Genomic DNA, 19,453 nt, shown 5'->3' with positions numbered 1-19,453 from the left:
TTTTTGTGCATCAGCTACCCACATTTGATGAATTTCTGTTATTTTTATTTCTGCTATTTGGTCCTGATGTCTGTTACTTTGACCAGTTCACAGAAGTTGGGTTTGCCTGTGTGAAAGATCAATAAGGGAAAAATGATTAGATCTTCATTTGTAATCTTTTTCAAAATGCATTTACACAATATATCTGTTTTAAAACTTTGTTAAAATAGTTCAATTATAACAGAAAAAAAAGGACGTTTAAATTTTGCATTAAAAAAAAAAAAAAGTAGGATTTAATGTAGGATTTAATGGGTCCTGTTGTTCCTCCTGCTTTTGGTAGAACAGGGATGCCACAATAGATTGAGGGAATAATTAAAAGTGTGAAGCACACAAACGATGGCAACTCTTTATAGGTAATAGAAACATTTTAGGTATTTGTTTTTAATGTGACTGTTTTTTGTTGTTGTTTTGTTTTTGTTTTTTTTTGCCAGGTCATATTTAAGAGCCTTCTACTTGAGTGCAGGCTCATCTTACTGCACACTGTATAAAGCAGCGCCTTTGTACTGTGCCAGTAATTGTTAAAACAGATGGGGACTGTTTTCAGGAAAAAATAATGGTTTCAGGATCAGAATGAAGAAAAAAACTAGTAGTTAATCAGAACAAGATTTCAAACATTTTTAGAACGTTATTAACCTCAGCAGACAAGATTTTACAGTCTTATAAGGGTCCCTGTTAGTACTGTAAGCCAAGGAAAAACATTTCCCTTATGAGCCTTGGCAGACAGAGCAAACTTGAGAGTCTTCTTACTGAAATAAAACATAAAGAATAAAAAATGAGGCAGAAAAAAGTATTTTCCTGACAAGCATGTATGGAATTCTTCAAGTTTTTTTCTTTCCAGTCTTTGAAGGTGAGGGGAAAGAATAAATTGAGGTACCTGTTCAGTAATTGTTTTGAAACAGTTAGAAAAAAAGGTTAAAATGGTTTTGTTCTTTTTTTTTTAATGTATATAATCAGTGTTTGCTGGATAAAGGTTTTGTGCTCTGCACAGTCCAGTGGGTTCTCTTTCTAAAATGTTTTATCCTTTGTGTGATGTTTAGTTTTCTTATTTATACTGTAGAAAACTTTTTTTTGTGCTGTGTTCCCTTGTCAGCCTGGAAGCCCCCAGCAGAAACCTAAACGCTTGCGCTTGGTGGTGGATGTCTCTGGTAGCATGTACCGCTTTAATGGGGTAGATGGACGGCTGGAACGCTCCATGGAGGCTGTCTGCATGGTCATGGAAGCTTTTGAGAATTATGAGCACAAATTCAAGGTAATTACAGCTGGGCTAAGAGGTCTGTGGTTATAGCTCAGACTGTGTGGAGCAGTGGAAAAAGTGTTTCAGCAGTCAGTCTAGCCAAAGAACATTATTCATTCCTGTAAGGAAATAAAGGCATTGATCTGTTTCTAGCAATCTGAAAAATCATTCTAGTGAATGGATAAGAAACATTACACACTTCAGCAGGGGGGAGTTCAATTTAAGACTTTAAGACTTTAATTTGGTAAATATGCTGCCTTTTTCTGTGCATATGTTTATTTGTTTCTTCATACAGAAACACTTAAGACTACAGAATGCAGGTAATATGAACTTTGGGACATGCAAAAATATCCAGCCTTTCAATCTCACCCCAGAGTACAGACAGTATTAATTTCTGATGGAAAAAGACCAAACTTCTTTCTTCATTAGTTATGTTCTCTTCTTGTTACCTGAAAGGAAGAAAATAATTTCTTGTATTGGAACATATTAGGTCCAAAATGTTATTTAATAGTAACCTGCAAAAGAAATGTAAATAAATGTTACAGTCTTTTTTTATCTCTGCAAACAGAAACAAGGCCTAGAGTATGTTTCTTTAACCTCAAAAATGACAGAAATGGCCAATCTTGAGTTAATTCTTGGCTAACTCAAAGTTTAATGAAAGAATAAGTATGTCCAACTGAAGATCATCTCAAATAGGAGACATAAAATGCATCTGAACAAAATGTAAAATCTTCTAAACAAAATCAGTAGAAAACTTAGTCCCAATCAATCCAATCAGGTTTGCTTCACATTGTTCCTCTGATAGCATAATCCTACAGATTTCTGTTCTTCCATAGAATTTCTTGTACAAAAACAGGTCATATGGAGTCATGTGGTTAATGAATGTCTTCTAAAATAAACCAATCATTTAGACTTCTGTTTGTCAGAGAAAAGGCAAGAAAATGAGACAAGCATTGTGTTTTTAGCGTACTTTCCTAAGTAAATCTTGTGCTATCATACTCTGTCAGTCATGCTTTTTTCCCCTTGAACTTCAGAGCATATTGCTAAATTTCAAACAAATTTGAAACAGTGGCTAAGTTCCCAAAGATACTACACTTCTGCAAATGTCATAAAAATGGGACAGGTAGATAGTGAGCCTCTGTTTGTGTTAGTGTTGGAGAAAAATTCTGTAACCGTAAGATTAGACCTTAGCCTAGAGAAGCCATGTGGGAACTCAACTGTAATCAGGAAATAAATGGGAAAGGGGTTTAGTGGATCAGCTGCTCACATAACTCCTGCTCACTGACAATAGAAATGTTAACAACAAATATTAACAGGGGTAGCATAATTATATAACAAAATTTGTGTGGCTTAGTAAATTGAAAATATTTGAAAACCATGCATGTTAGTATTACCAAATGCAAGATCATCCACAAAGGAATAAGAAATAGAAGTAGCGGACATATGAATAAATGTGATATATTGGGGTATAGTCAACATGGCCTTTGTAAAGGGAAGTAATGTATTTTGAAGAGTCGATATGTATGTGACAAGCAAGGCTGGTTGATGGAGTCTCCTTAGCCAAAAGCATTTGACAAAAAGTCCCTCACCATCATCTCATAAAGAAACGGAACTACTTTAGAGATAGAAGGGAAGGGTTTCAAATAAATGAACTACTGCTTAAAATACAGAAAACAGACAACTCTAAGCAGCTGTTTTTCAGAGTGAGGAAGTAAAGGAAGGTCACTGGTGAAACTACATTAGGATTTGTGCCAGTCCCTTGTTGTTTCTAATAATTCTTGAGTGAGTATTTGTAAGTGATTTGGACAAGAGGACAGTGAAGTGACAAAAGTTGCTATCTGTATGAAGTTATTTGGGAAAACAAGAAGGGAAATCTAACTGCAAAAAGGTGGAGAAAAAGACCTGGCAATAAATAGTCACTGGGAAATAAAATGGCAGATGGTGTTTGGTGCTATCAAATGTAAAGTACTGCAGATGGAAAAGAATAATCCTAATTTTAAATACACAGTGAGAAACTCTCAGCTGTCTACTGATGTTCACTCTCAACTATTTATTAGTGCTCAGCAAAGAAATTTTGTAATTATGGTGTATGGTTCTTTGAACACTCAGAACCCACCAGCTGTCAAAAGGTTAATTGAATGTTAGAAAAAGAACAGAGAACAAAGCAGAAGGCATCAAAATGCCTCTGTAAACATCCATAGAGCATCCACTTGAGGAGTAAAATATGCAGCTTTGGTCCCCCATCTCACAGAAGTTCTGGTAGAGCTGAAAGATGTAGATGAGAGGGTGGTGGGGATTATAATGGGTTTGGAAGTGTCCCCATACAAGAAATGGCTAGATAGGCAAGAACTGCTCAGTTTAGAGGAGATAAAAAATCAAGGAACTGATAAAATCATGAGTCAAATGGAAAAGGTAAGCAGGGAATGGTTTTTCACTGTTTTAGTACACCCATTCTTCAGTTGTGAACAATGAGTCATTCTACATTTATGCTATAGAGAACAGTGTCTTAGAAGGTAATGACACTGAAAAAGATGTAGTGTAGTATTAGATAACCTTTTGTCCTTATTTCCAGTGCAGCTTTATAGCTGAGAGCCCAGACATGACCCTCAGGTGCATGGTAAAGGAATAACATGTAGAAGTAGACAGCCAAGCAGCTTCACATACAGAATTAGTAAGGTAATTAAAAAACATGTTCAGTTCTGGGATTTTTAATTCTATGTATCATTACCTTTCAAATCCCTCTGTGTCTATTACAGATTATTGTATTTTGTTTGGCAGTACTTGCTGTTGGCAAGTGTTTTGCATCGCACATAGATGAAACCCTGTATTTTGCCACATAAATAGCTCAAAATGCAGTTAGGTGTAACAGTAAATGTGCTTTCTAACACTTACAATTTATAAAAACACTGACACCGAAACTATGTGCAGTTATTAGTTGTGAAAATTGCCACTCTGATAACAGTAAGACAGGAGTTATATTATCCTCACAATCTCTATAAGTCAAGAGAATTATAAGGCTAATTTTATACTTAAAGTAACAGTGGTTGAGGAAGATGCTGGAAGTTTTAGTGATAGGGAGAAAAAGTTGTTGTCATCTTCTACATCTGATCAATTTAAGTTAGCTCTGGGACAACTTTCCTTCATTTAAGGCTTCTTCCCCTAGAGAGAGGACTTTCGTGGGCCAGTAATAGCACTTTGATTCAAGGCAGGCCAGATCCAGCATGAGCTCTCTCAACTACAGAGCTGCATTTGCACAAGGGGAAAAAAGTATTTTTCTTCTTCCATCTCTCTCTTTGATGCCTCATTGGGATTTGATTCACACAAATCATAGTATCTACACAAGTATTATGTCTCCCTAGAAATGACTAGGACAGCAAACAAGACGTGGCCTTATATTTCATGGAACACCGAAAATGAGAACCAACAGAACCATTTATTGGGTTTGAACTATAGTCTTAACATGATCCAGTGATTAGGCTAAAGTATCTCTTTTTAACCTATGTGACACAGTCCTCTCATATCTGAAGTCTCCCGGGTATGTGCCAACAGACTCCTTGAGTCATTCCTTTGATAAAAATAAACAGCGTTTCTAAAATATCCCGCTCTAAAATACAAGACTTCATAGAATCATAGAATGGTTTGGAAGAGAGACCTGAAAGACCATCTAATTCCAACCCCCCCCCCCTCCCCCCCCGCCATGGGCAGAAACACCTCCCACCAGACCAGGTTGCTCAAAGCCCCATCCAGCCTGGCCTTGAACACCTCCAGGGATGGGGCATCCACAGCTTCTCTGGGCAGCCTGTGCCAGTGCCTCACCACCTTCACAGTAAAGAATTTCTTCCTCATATCTAATCTAAATCTACCTTATTTTAGTTTGAAGCCATTCCCCCTCATCCTATCCCTACACTCCCTGACAAAGAGTCTGTCCCCAGCTTTCCTGTAGGCCCCCTTTAGGCACTGGAAGGCTGCTGTAAGGTCTCGCTGGAGCCTTCTCTTCTCCAGGCTAAACAACCCCAACTCCCTCAGCCTGTCTTTGTAGGAGAGGTGCTCCAGCCCTTTGATCATCCTCGTGCCCTCCTCTGGACTCACTCCAGCAAGTCTGTGTCCTTCCTGTGCTGGGGCCCCAGAGCTGGATGCAGCACTCCAAGTGGGGTCTCACAAGAGCAGAGTAGAGGGGGAGAATCACCTCCTTCTACCTGCTGGCCACACTTGTTTTGATGCAGCCAAAGATATGGTTGGTTCCTTGGCTGCAAACGCACATTGCTGGCTCATGTTGAGCTTCTCATCAGCCAACACCCCCAGGTCCTTCTCCTCAGGGCTGCTCTCAATCCATTCTGTGCCCAGACTGTGTTTGTGCTTGGGTTTGCCCCAGGCCAGGTGCAGCACCTTGCACATGGCCTTGTTGAACTCACGAGGTTTGCACAGGCCCACCTCTCAAGCCTGCCCAGATCCCTCTGGATGGCATCCCTTACCTCCACTGTGTCCACCACATCACTCAGCTTGGTGTCGTCAGCAAACTTGGTGATGGTGCACTCAATCCCACTGTCCATGTCACCAGCAAAGATGTTAAATAATGCCAGTCCCAATACCGACCCCTGAGGAACACTACACATCTCTGATCTCCACTTGGACATTGAGCTGTTGACCGCAACTCTTTGAGTGCAACCATATGGTGAACTCCTTACCCACCAAGTGGTCCAGCCATCAAATCCATGTCTCTCAAATTTAGAGGCAAGGATGTCGTGCAGGGCAGTGTCAAATGCTTTGACAGTGTCAAATGCTTTCTGAGGGTGGTTTTATAAAAATAGATTTTTCTGGCCTTTAGATATGCCTGCTATCAGTTTCTGTTGTAGCCCCATTTGCAAGAGTCATAGCAATATGTGCTGCAAATTTGAGGGGTTTCTTGCATAGCAAGTGTTGAATCTGGGGGACCTTCAGGCTTGTTGAGTAAAACATTCAAAGGGGATTTGCATGGTAATGTTCACTTTTACTATCAAAGCACAGTGCAAGCTTTGGAAACCAATTTTTGGCCTTCGCTCAGGATCACCTTTCTGCTCGTACCTGGTTTACTTCTCTGCTAAATAATGTTATGAAAGAATTGGGTGGGTTTTTTCATGGTTGATTTATCCTGCCAGCTGAACTCTCCGCATGTGTGGTATCCTTTGGGTACCACTGATGATGATTGGTCTTTTTAGTAGGGAAAGAAGGTGGAGAGTACCTTCTCCTTTCCTCTTTTACAGAAGAGCTAAATGTTGGGTATGTGGCTGTACCAAGCAGGTAATGATGTTGTTCTTCATAGAAGGTTAAAACAGTGCCAGCAGGTATTCGTTAGCTTTTTATGCTTATGCAGAACAACCTGCCTGCTTCCATTTCCCGTAAGTGCAGGCAGTGCATCATTCCTTGTCAAGGGGGAAATGGGAGGCTCATTCCACAGTCAGGAAACCCATTTAAATTAACAGCCATGTTTCAAACCCCTCCTCCAATGTCATCTCATCCATGCTTCTTCTGAAGTAGTAAAGAAAAGAGTGGGAGGTGGGAGTGACTGAGATAATAGAAGCCACATTCTCAGTCTCATCCTAATGATGGAGGTTAACTATGACCCTACACATGCACCTGACCCCTTCAAATGTGTGGCTGCATAACCTGTATGTATGTAAGTTATAATAAGCAAGTTGTTTTGCAGGGTTGAAGTTCTTGCATCTTTTGTACACCTTATTGCACGTGTCAGTTATTTGAAAATGTGCAGAAGGGCAGTTTATTCTTTGTTTTAGCAGAGGTAGTATTATGTCTGTCACATAAACCATATGGTTTTATATCATCCCTAATTACTGTCATTTGCGCACATGATGGCAGATTTAGGAGGCATGTCCAGTAAATTATACAACAGCAATTTTATGAAGCCTTTAAAAATTGTAAGTGGTTCAATAAATGGCATATTATGTAACTAGTAGGAAGAGTCTGAAATTTTACTTATAACAATATTAAAGGCATAATGCACATTTTTTATGCCAATTTCAGCATTCTCCATTTGGATAATTTACTTATGGAGTTAATTACTTATTACTGTTATTACTGAATACCTTATTACTTTTAATTACCTTATTACTGTTAATTCAGGAAAAGAAAAAAAATTTCACATGCTTGGCAGAACAGTTTCTTTTAAATAATAAACTGGAAATGAATTATAAGAGATGTTCAGTGTTGTCCAAAGAAGAGATGCATTTATAAAGATCTAGCCCTCCAGTAGAGGCCTGTCTAATTCACACTGACTTTTACATTCAGCGTACATCTTCTTTCAGCTTTTTTTAAATGCCTTCAGAAATTAAAACCTTTCAGTACGGCAGCTGCAGAAGACAAAGTCTTCCATTTTATCCATTTTAAGCAGTAGCAGTGATCCATTTCGTGCAAAATGTAACAGTGGAATAGGGATTGTTTTAGCCTGTAAGGAAAGAAAACAGCAAAATGATGCTATTTGGGGAGACAACATGTTTACATGTGTACTCAAAGCTCTGATTAGAGCAGTTCTTGTCTCAGTGTACCTGAGGCTGCTGGAAAACAAGCTTCTGTGTACCACAATAATATATTAATTCAATTAAGGCTGCACTGTAGCAAACAAATATTTTGCTGCTGGATTTGTCCTGAGAGCCTATGCTTGCACGCTATTTTGTAAAAAAAAAAAAAAAAAAAGGCTGCAAGTCCTATGCTGACTTAAATCAATCCAAGCCAGCGTTCACTGTGTTCCTGCCCCAGCTTGTGCAGTAATTCAAGGGGGCCTAAATCCATGGTGATTGAACTAGGAGTTATAGCCATCCACACAGACTGTCAAGCTGAGTTTAAACCCAGCCTTTTTGAGATGAAAGGTTTGCCCGCTATTATGGTGCACCAAGGACCAAAGTGGTATTCCCAAATAGCAAAACGTGTCCTGTTCCCATGAAGTCTGTCTGACAGGGCTGATACCTTGGGGAAGAGGTCCACAAAATGCCGTGAAGGAACTCTTACGGAGCATTCAGGCTTCTTTTTACACAGGAGAATGACAGCGTTTTGCTTTCTATAATTAGGTTGTTGATTTTAAAGGGGATACAAAACTGCTCAGCGAAGGACATGCAGGGTTTTGTAATTAAGAACCTATCCTGAAGATCTGTGGACGCTGTTGTCGTTATATAAGAACCACGTTAGTGCTGTATGTTTTCTGCTCCATTAAGCCACTGCTTTATTTAGTTCCTCTGATTTGAATAACGTCTCGTTTTTAAGACAATATACATGCACGCTCTGTGTGTTCAAGTTCTTGATTTCATCCTGTAGTAATCCCAAAGTATGCTGAATGTAACCTCAACATTACTCTCAAAATGTGTGTGTTTTCATTTGCTATGTCTTTTCTCTGACAAAGATAACTGTTTGGGGACAACAGAAACACCAGGTAAATATTCATCAGGAAAGAGAGAGTCTGAGGACTTAACGGTGAGGAAAGGCTATATGAGCAGAAGCAGGTTTTGAAGAGAAAGACAGAAAGGTTTCACTTATTGCTGAGTAGCAAATACAAGACATGGAAGAGCTGAGAGAATAGGAGGTGGAAAAGCCAACAGAGCAAAATGATATTAGAGTACACGGAGACAAGATTATATGAAGATTTCCCAGAGGAGGAAAGTCTGGGTTATGTGAGGCAGTCGTAAAAGTGTGAACCTGGGTGAAATAACCTGTATGTGGCACATTTGCTCTTCTGCAGAGGTGTCACATTTAGGAATGTTCCAGCTGCTATCGCTTTCTTTAACCCGTAATAAGTAAATTGGCGTCATGAAAATGAATAAAAAGAGCTGTGTTGATAAAGAATGCCATTTCTTCAACCTCCACAACGCAACTTGTACCAAATAAAGTGTTCTTCAATAGGAAAGAAAAGACAGAAAGACTTTGAGGACGAGACCCACCTTTTGCCTTTTGATTATGTCGGAATTAGGGACCTCCAGGCACTACATGAATAAAAGGTAACAGAAAGGCAAAATATTGCATAAGGGCTCCCTGTCTGCTAGAGACAGTTGTGTGCCAGCTAGTCAGGGGAAATAAAGGCATGTTCATGCAGCACTCCAGGGGCAGGTCATACGAGCTGGAGTACACTGGGGATTTGGTGGCTCAGGATCCAGGCAATGCTCTATCACTTGGCGTAGACAACTCTTAAATACTCTCTTGTCCTGCTGGTGAATTCTGCCTGGGGTGATTGCCATATCCACAACACAAAGGTCAGGTCAGGACCTTGCTGTAACTTGGCTTGTCTTGGTTTTCATGCAGCTCTCACATAAAACAAAAGCCTTCCAACTATTACCTTATTTGTTCAATGAGATACTTGAACTAATACATCTCTACATGTCATTTTTGCTGCACCTTCTACAAGGGAATGCTGTGCTCACTGCCTTCTTCAAAAATGTACAGAGACTCTTGGAATCCACTTCTCCACATACTTTTGACAATGGTTTTGATCTGTTAATGCACAAATACAAGGAATGCTGATTTACAAAAAAAAAAAAGAAGGCTTGTAGTACTTTTTTTCAGAGCAGAATGAGGTCACAAAAACACTTCATCAGGCATTGAAGCTACTCTCAAACAATGCACTTTTTGTTTGTCAGACTCAAGAGAAAGAAAATTACTACTTTAAAAAAAGTAAGTGGACAATGTGAGAGGGCAAGGTCTTGATCTTATGCATCACCGCTCTGCAATTGGTGGGGTGAGGTGAAAAACAGGCCATAGAAATAAGTAACTGTTCTTTAATTTCATTAGTTAGTGATTCTCTCCAATGTTTTCATGTCAGTGAGAAATCTCAAGTGGTTCCCTTAAGCAGCTCATAAATGTATGCAGTGGGCAGCATTTGGGTTTTCTTGTTGAAAGCAAATTGCCTTTGATCTTTCTCCTGTCATTGTGACCCGCGGACCACGTATGACTAACAGATGACTGATAAATTTTCTTTCTTGCAGTATGATATTGTTGGACATTCAGGAGATGGCTTCAACATCGCCCTGGTTGGGAGTGACAGAGTTCCCAAGAACAATAAGCAAAGATTAGAGATTCTTAAGGTAAATCCTACTGATAAGTGATGATGGATAATTAAGGGTTTTATGACTGCAAAGCATTAGAAGAATGAAATATAAGAGAGACAAGGAAGCAAAATAGGTGTGTTTGCATAAAGCTGAAACAGAGCCTTTCAGAGACCAAAAATAATAGAGGCTAGATATAGTGCCAAAATAATAGAGATATGCTAGATATGCCTTTTTCTGGACAGCTGTGTCATGTCATTTTGTCTGCATGTCAAAGGGTATAGGAATTTCCAGACATTATACAGTGATATATGCAGTTCTACCTAAATAACATGATCAGAATATTAGCATGTAAGTGGCTGATATAAACTGTAGAGGGATCCTAGATCATTAATTTGGCCTTGTACCTTCGAGAATTAGTACATCACCGTAGCAGTGAGAAATTGCATCAATGCTAGCCTGGAAACATGTTTAATCACAATTGAAAAATGACTGTATTCATCAAAATTTTACTGCAATAGGATGCAAAAAAAATCGGGTATATTGCAGGATTTACCTGTTTGGCAGTTTGATGCATTAGAACTGTGTATTTGATCTTCCTTCAAAAAGTATTTTTAAAAGATTTGGTTTAGAAGGACTGGATTTTCTAATGTCTAAATTTCCCCACCTTATGCACAGGAAACAACCTCATCAATGCAGGCAGCGTATTTATTTTATAAAAGCTCAAAGAAAATGTTTCAACATTTTTAAAACTTGCTGCCACTATCTGAGTCAGGTATTTGATACCAACCGTGACACTGTTAGGACTTGGAAGTCTAGTGCAAATTATAAACAGGTGGGAGCTGGTCGCAGTGTTAGGAAACGAAGCCCTCTTTTCTTTCTTAAATATATAGCAGTGTAGCTACTACTCAAACTGCAGCTGATCAAAGTATTTTACCTTCCTTAGGGACCCGTCTAATTCTGTAATTCTGTCCATGGGTGGTTTTGTTTGTGTTTTTAACAACTCATGCGTGTCTTATGATACAACATATTATATATAAAAAGCTGCATCTTCTGTGCTATCTGGAGCACTGTCCACATTTCTGGAGATGCATCCCCTAATACAGCATAAATTAATACTTACTCCCTCCAGCGCCAGCCAAAATAAGTGTTTATTCATAAAGTCATCTTACATATTTACATTTGGTTACGTTGTGCACACAGGTCATGCATGCCCATGCTCAGTTCTGCATGAGTGGCGATCATACCTTGGAAGGGACAGAGCATGCCATTCGAGAAATCGCCAAGGAAGAGGCTGATGAATATTTTGTTATCGTCTTGAGTGACGCAAATCTTGAGCGATATGGTATTAAACCGTCAAGGTTTGCCCAGGTCCTGACCACCAATGCTCAAGTCAATGCTTTTGCCATATTTATAGGATCCTTAGGAGACCAGGCAGATAGGTAAGTATAAGTTATATCCCTAAAATAACTTTGGTTCCATTCATCATAAAGCTAAACTATGCTGGGGAAAAGAAACAAAAAAAAACTATGCAGGAAGCACTTCTTTACTGTGTGGAGCACTGGCCTGGGTTGACCACGGAGGTTGTGGAGTCTCCTGCCTTGGAGACCTTCAAAAGCGACCTGGACGTGGTGCTGGGGCACCCTGCTTTGGGGGGTCCCTGCTTGAGCAGGGGGTTGGCCCAGATGGCCTCCAGGGCTCCCTGCCAGCTATGATGCTTCTAATACAATGAAGTTAGGTATAGTTGCCCGTGCTGGTGTTCTCCACTAAGGTTTTGATCTACTAGAGAGTAGCAGTAGCTTTAACTTGTGTCGGGGAGGAGATTGGTTCATGGATCTCTGCAAACCTCCCTTGCAGCCAGCTAATTCAAAGTATTCTGAGCACCTTAAGGGAGCAACTGAGTCTGTCCTCCCACTGCAGGACACGTGCTGTCCACATATGTAATACCACCATGTAATCATGACAGAGACGCAATTCCTTTGCTAGTGCCCAGTATATGGTTTGAAAACGTGTGGGCTTAAGGCATAAAAGCAAAGAAGCTGGAGATTTATGGTCTTTAAAACTGCCAAAAATTTGACACAGATCCTCCCCTTGCGTTAGAGACCTAAATTCTTTGGAGGGTATGAGCCAATATGCCTGCTTTTAGTGGTGCTATATAATTGTACTTTAAACTGCTAGGGCACAGGGGAAAATAAGGAAATTCTGTCTCAGGTGATGTTCTGCATCTGCTGAGGACCAGCACACACAACAGAAAGCTGTTACAGCCACAAATATTGACAGTGCCTTTTCTGCTTCTGTTCACATCTCTGACTAGAGCAGGATGAGGCGAGGCCCAGAGGGTGTTGGCCCCTGGTATGTAGGTTTGATCAGAAAAGGTTTGAAAGATACAGCAGCACAGGCAGCGTTAGTCCTGTCTGCAGGTCTGTGCATCAGAGCTGTAGTACGCATTAAAAAAGAATCCACTCTGAAAGACCGTAATTACAGAATGTCCTCTTTAGTCTGCTAGGAGTATAAAAAAGGAGAAAAAAAAAAAAAAAAAGGCAAAGCATTGACCATATCCTGCTGTGTAAGAAGAGATGTTATAATTGCCTAGTTCAGTGGGTATGGGACATGCACACAATGCTGTCACTGAGCTGCCTTTCTCTGTATGTGTAAGTGCAGAATTAGACAAAGCCTTCCTGTAGCTGCTCTGGGGGAAGGAGAAGGGAATTCTTCGTAGCAGCTTTTTAAAAACCCACTTTAAAAGTGCAGCTGAACGCTGGAGAAACGGTGCGGAGCATAAAATAAAACTTGCCTAAAAAGCAGTGAGAAAATAACTTCCAAGCCTGCTGGCTGGACATGAGGGAGGTGGATTTAGTGAAATACATCTTGTTTGGCTATTTTTAAAGGGAGGTTAAGCTGTGAATAAAAATGTGTCAGGCTAATATTTGTAGAAAAATATCTGTATATCTAATCTGCTGTGGTCTAGAAGAGGAAATACAAAGAGCACATTTAGAGTTGCTCAACATGTTGAAATGAAAGAGCTGTGAGTTCAGTCAAAACATGGTGATACATTTAGAGCAAGTAAATATCTGCCTTTCCAGAGAAAACATCTAGCTGCCATCAGAAAAACAGATGCGTTAATACCTTGCTGGGACATTAGTACCTTGATCAAAATGGATTTTTTGCACGTCAGAAAGAGGATGTGAATAAAAAAATCTCTAGAAATAGCCTTGATTGTCTTGCTGAAGGGACCTCTGCGGCCTAACTGCTTTCAGTGTTTCCTCCCACTGCTGCTTTCCCAAGCCCTTAATTGCATAGTGACAGCAACACGAATGGCATGTATTGCAAGGTATTCAGAAGTAAAAACATCCTTTCTTAAGGACCTCCAGCTTGCTGTAGGAAACGTAATTGGAAATGGTAATTCTGCCTTGTCCCTCCTTCTGCTCCGCAGGCTGCAGAGGACACTGCCAGCAGGACGGTCTTTTATTGCCATGGATACCAAAGAGATCCCCCAGATTTTGCAGCAGATCTTTACATCGACCATGCTGTCAAGTGCCTAGCCATCACCGACGTCACGGTGCGTGAATTCAAAGCAGAAATCCACTCCTGCTGAAGATATGAACCCTGAAGCCGAGGATAAACAGCTACTAATGAAATACAAACTGTTCTCTAATCAGCAAACCAACCGAAATCTGCACTGCAGCTGTGCTGTACAATTACACCAAAAATCCCTCAACCAACTTCATGTGTTCAAAGAATTGCGGTGGGGCTGAGGTAAATCTCAGGAAGGTTACAGAGGGAATGTTCTTCAGAGGGACAAATAAATAAAGGACACTTTGTGATCGTTACTCTGGCTGATGGGTTGCCAGCACCGCAGCATCATCTCACATGGTTTTACTGACATGGTTCTCTGGGATTTGATAATATTATACAAAGCAGAGCCAGACAATCTGTTTCAATGTTCTGTGTGCATATGTTTGAATGGGTAGTTAACTTTGTCTCTAATTTGAGTAGGTCTGCTTTTGTCAGGCAGGAAACCCTTCCTTCCTCTGCTGTTGCTTTCTTGTCCTGGTGGACACTGGGGCTTCGCCACTGGAGGCTGGGAACAATGGAGCGGTGTGCAAACAGTGGCGGTCACACGTAAACATTCATTATCTGATCAGGCACGGTGCTCAGCATTGTCAGGTCTGGAGAAAGTGGCTGTTAAGAAGGGGGGGGGGGAAGTGGTTGTTGCAGTTCTGCCTGTGAAAAGGGTCAAAACAGTCTTAAAAACCCACCAGCCAACATTGCCCAGAGAGGCTGTGGCTGCCCCATCCCTAGAGGTGCTCAAGGCCAGGCTGGATGGGGCTTTGGGCAGCCTGGTCTGGTGGGAGGTGTCCCTGCTCAGGGCAGGGGGGTTGGAACTGGATGGTCTTTAAGGTCCCTTCCAACCCAAACCATTCTATGAGTCTGTGATTTCCAAGGAGGGGATGACTACAGCATCTCCTCTGCATGACGAATGATGGAGCCCTGCTTTGCTTTTGTCCAGAGTCCCTGGGATGGCCTCAGTACCTGGAGGTGCCTTTTTGATTGAGAGACAAAATAGTTACTAGCACTTTGCTAGAGCTCCTTCGTGATCTGTGTTGTTTGGGTCTGTTGGAGGTGAAAGTGGAGGAGAGATTTAGGCATGAGAAAATATGTTATTTTTTATAAAGGAAAAAGAAAGGAAATTTATAAAGGAAAAAGAAATAAAAGAAAAAGACATACATGTTGGAATATAGTCCTTTAATATCCAGGGTATTTATAAAGACATAATAGTGTTGCCTGGTGTTTGGCTTGTCCCATGAGGCAATAATCCCTCTTCATATACTAAAGAACAGATATCTTGCAGTGCACTGGGAACACAGGAATACTTGAATTTATGATTAAACTAAGCTGGGGGGTGCATCACCTCTGGTACTCTGCTCATATTAATTTGAGGGTAGCTGATTAGAATGAAGTCAGGGAGAGTACTCAAAAAATATGAAGGAGGAGTTTCAATATTTCTAATTTTTCTCTTAATCTTACAGATGCTGAAACTGCTCTGTGAACAGTATTTTTGGGAAAAGAAGAGGCAAATTACTTTGATTGTGTTAAATACAGCCATTGGTGTTCTGAAGGGTCCAGTTTCTAATGGCCATTCCCTACCACGCGTGTCCTGCAGCAAGCAGCCTAACCACGTAACCTGATTAATTTGCACTCAAGTCTGAATGCCACGAGCAGTTCAGCACAGCAGGCACTATATAATTTCCAGTCGCAGAAGATGCACCTTCATTTCCAGAGGCTCTGCCTCTGTTAAACCAAGGAGGGGTTGTTCAGGATCGCGACATCAAAAGCCTTTACCTTAAGTTCCCCCCAGATGTCCTGCTTTTAGGATCTGTTTGAGCTTCTGGGGCACAGGTGTTGGCACAATGTCTTTTTTGAAACAGCTGCAGGCTTTGAGCTGGTGTAATGGCACGTCCTGCCGAAATCCCGTGGAGCAGCTGTCCCCAGAGGGCCGCCGAGATAACCGCCTGGCTTTGATGGCCCGCCCGGCGTCAAACCTCTCCGTGGTACGCGGGGACGGAAGGCGTTTTTCAAAGGTTTGCTGGGATTGTTATGATGACTGTGTACATGAAAACAAAGAGGTTAAAGATGCAATTCCTGTTTGGAGGAGACTGGGAGGGGAGCACTGCGTTATCCCTGTCTGGGACAAATGTATGCTCATGCACATAAACAGACCCACGTACACACAGGCATGGCTACTTGGTGAAGCATGCTTCAAAAGAGAAATATCCTGGTCCTGTAAACACACCATGAAATGCTACATGCAATAAGGAATTAGCATATTAGGACTTCTGTTAATAAATGTATTTATAATGGAAATCTCTTCAGCACCTCTGCTTTTCCTGCCAGCAGTTCTTCAGAAAGGAAGCATTTGATGACAGTTAATTAGCGAACGTACAGGACACCTTCTAGATTACTTGAGTGGATAAAATCTCTCACTCCAGATTTACATATCCTATGATAATGGTATCATTATCATAAAAGAACAGTGTTATTTAAGAGAGGCTCTACAGTAAGTTAAATTGATTTTTAAGCCCTTTGTTTGGGCATCCCTGTAAATCACATCGAGCATCACGCTATTTCAAGCCACTCCTCTGCACCGTTTGGCTTTAATCTCTGCTTCAGGACACATCTGTTGTGTTTCAGTTCATGTTTCACAGGGTACGGCCGCAGCCACAGGGCAGGCACTGCAGGGAGTGTGGATGGGGCAGTGGGAGAGCTGTTCCTGGTACATTTTGATGAATGGACTGGTTAACACTTCCTTGCAGGCCGTGTTTGACCTGGCAGCAGCTCTCTGCATTGTTCCAAAGCACTGGGAAGTTTTCCCTGGACCATGCATCTCTCACCTGCTCCAGTGCCCATGGCTGCACACAGAAATCCCACCAGCACCTGGGCTTTTTGCCGTCCCTCAAGGACTGACAGCGTTATTTCACCTCTCAGCTTACAAAAACATCCAGCCGACACTGTTCTTTCATGTCCCTGAAACTTAGCAAAGCTTTTTAATGTAGCGTCACGGAATCATTCAGGTTGGAAAAGACCTCTAAGACCATCTAGTCCAACCTTTAACCTAGTACTGAAGTCCACCACTAAAGCACGCTACTTAGTTCTACATCCACACGTTTCTTGAAGGCCTCCGGGGATGGTGACTCAACCATTAAGCTAAATGTGCATTTATTTGTTCTTTACTAAAATACTTAGTAGCAGCATGGCGCTAGTGAATATGCTCATTGCATGGCAGTGCAGGCACCCATGTTGTGTACCACTCTCGTTTCCTTTGCCAGCGTATGAAGATGTTTTTCCGTCCCTCTCACTGTTTGTTACAGCACTTCTGCACTCATCTGATTCTATGAAGAGGCTGAGCAAACGACCAGAGCCGTCAGTCTGAGTGGGTCCTGACCCATCACTAATGCCTTCATGAGCAGCTCTAGTCATATTAACAATTTTAACTACCTCGTATAATGCAAATTTTTGTCTAGTTCTGTTTATATACCTAACATGTTCTCACTAAATAGTAATTTGATAACAGGACACAGCCATTTAGGATTACTATTTAATGAAGGTGAAAGAAAATAATTTATGTATATATATTTATATATAATATAAAGCCCAGGTAGGTTTATTTCAGGCAGAGCAAAGCACATTCACCATTTAAGAACATGCAGCCTGATGGTCCTACATGGGAAAATGGTGTTAGCAGAAGTGTGGGGAGGGACTAGGAACCTTGGGCTCCAGCAGTCACTTTTTTTTTTTTATTTTTCCCACTGGTTTTCCTTACAGACATCAGGCGTCAAACACAATTCTGAATGTCATGATAGAGCTTAGCCATTAACATGATAAAGTTAAGAATAAAGGTCCTAATTGCCGATCAAATAGATGCAATATTCAAGCAAACAAACACACAATGGATACTGGATTAAAACATATATATATACAAATAATAATAATATAAAATTAAAAAACAAGATGCCCAACTGGGAGTACAGATAAGAGATGCAAGACTGCCGATTTTTCGTCACCTAAAATGTTAAGAATTTATTTTTTTAATTATTACAAAACAATTATTGAAATTGTTTGGATAACAGCCAAAAAAAAAAAAAAAGTAATTGTGCTGCATTGGCTATTGCACATTAATAATTTATTAACGAATAACATTCCTACAGAAAATGAGAATGTACAAGATATTTATTGAAAAATAAAAATAAAATTCCTAACCATGTATCGAATCTGGAAAGCTGATTCCAAAGTGTGATTGCTGTACAGAAGCCCTATATTAGAAAAGGCTGGGGGTGTAATTAGTGCATTTAAAACCGTTTTAGTGTAAATAGGTAAAGCTCTTCAGTTTGTCTGCTGTACGTATGATGGAAGTTGTTCAGTTCTTTGCTAATTCTGCTTCTGGAGCAAACATGTCTATGTTGACGTCAGCTTTTTAAGGCACTTTAAAAAAGAAAAAAAGAAAAGAGTGCATGTTATCATTTACAGTCCTTTCTGCCAGCATCTGGGGAGAGCAGACGAGCTTTCCCAGCCTTGCAATGAACCTTTTAGGAAACACTTCTCCCTGTCATTCTCTGGGTGAAGTATGCTGATGGCACTCAGCGTGCAGAAGCACCTCACACATGTCAAAGACATCTTCTCCAATGCAATGGGTGTCCAGCAGTCCCTGAGCATCACACGAGGGAAGTTCCAGTCTTCAACCCTGGACCAATGCCATGGACCTTACAGTCAGTGAAGGATAGCTGTCAATCCAAAAGTATTTGAGCATTTTGGAATAGTTCAGTGAAGGCAAGACACTCCCATATTGGCTGAACTAAAATATGTCCAATAACTTAGGGGACTGTGCTATTAAAGAAATGTTGTTCAAAACACCTCTCCATGTAACTGTGTGATGTGCAGTTTGTACTAAAGAGATTCCCCTAGTAAATAGGCTTTTTGAAAGCAAACCTTTCAGTGGGAGAAGGATTTCAACTCGTAGGACCTGGGCTTTACACCAGGCATTTTAACCTTTAAAACAGAAAAGGTCTCCCTTTGTCATCAGCTGTGCACTGGTTCAGAAGCAGACTGTTTTAGAAGGTCATGTTGCAAAGTTGCTGCATAAATGCAATTTTCGCAGTGGCTGATTTCTCAGCATGCATACTGCTGCAGCCCGGCCTGCAGTATCTGTCCTGTACCAGCAAGTCTGGGAAAAAGGAGAAGCTAAGTTACGCTCTGGTATTACAAGCATTAAAGGGTTATCAGTACTGCTCAGTCTTCAAACACATTAAAAAAAGAGAGTCTACAGTGTCATCAAAATAAATAACTAATTGCCTAACTCAGATAAAGTCTTCTTGCTCTTGAGATTGTTGTGACAACGTGAACACCATCGTCACTGAATAAAACGTTTTAAAGTCCAATGCATTGTCTGGGAAATCTGTGTGGGAAGATTTGAAGAACAGATTCAGCATTCTTCGAGATGTAGATGATGGGTTGGTGTTTTTTTCAAAGGCCAGGAGAGCATAGAATTTGAATGATTTATTTGTCAGGACTGTCTGTTCTCCAACTTTTGACAAGATAAAAAAGCATATGTAAATATATTAAAAAAAAAACCAACCTTATTCAGAGCATCATTTTTATTCTGAAC

General features: G+C 40.6%; 1 protein-coding gene across 1 annotated transcript in view; it reads left to right on the top strand.

Annotated features, from left to right (window-relative positions):
* Positions 1-19,225, top strand: part of VWA8 (von Willebrand factor A domain containing 8) — a 195,797-nt gene extending 176,572 nt beyond the window's left edge. Inside the window, exons 42-45 of the mRNA XM_083811017.1 lie at positions 1,130-1,288; positions 10,234-10,332; positions 11,497-11,735; positions 13,727-19,225. Of these exons, the coding sequence (XP_083667143.1) occupies positions 1,130-1,288; positions 10,234-10,332; positions 11,497-11,735; positions 13,727-13,835 (606 nt within the window). The 3' untranslated portion in view covers positions 13,836-19,225. The remainder of the gene's footprint in view (positions 1-1,129; positions 1,289-10,233; positions 10,333-11,496; positions 11,736-13,726) is intronic.
* Positions 19,226-19,453: the final 228 nt, after the last annotated feature.

Source organism: Anser anser, assembly GCF_964211835.1.
Source record: "Anser anser genome assembly, chromosome: 1".
NCBI lineage: Eukaryota > Metazoa > Chordata > Aves > Anseriformes > Anatidae > Anser > Anser anser.
Note: the sequence above shows the minus strand (reverse complement) of the source record. Positions and strands in the feature narration are given on the sequence as shown.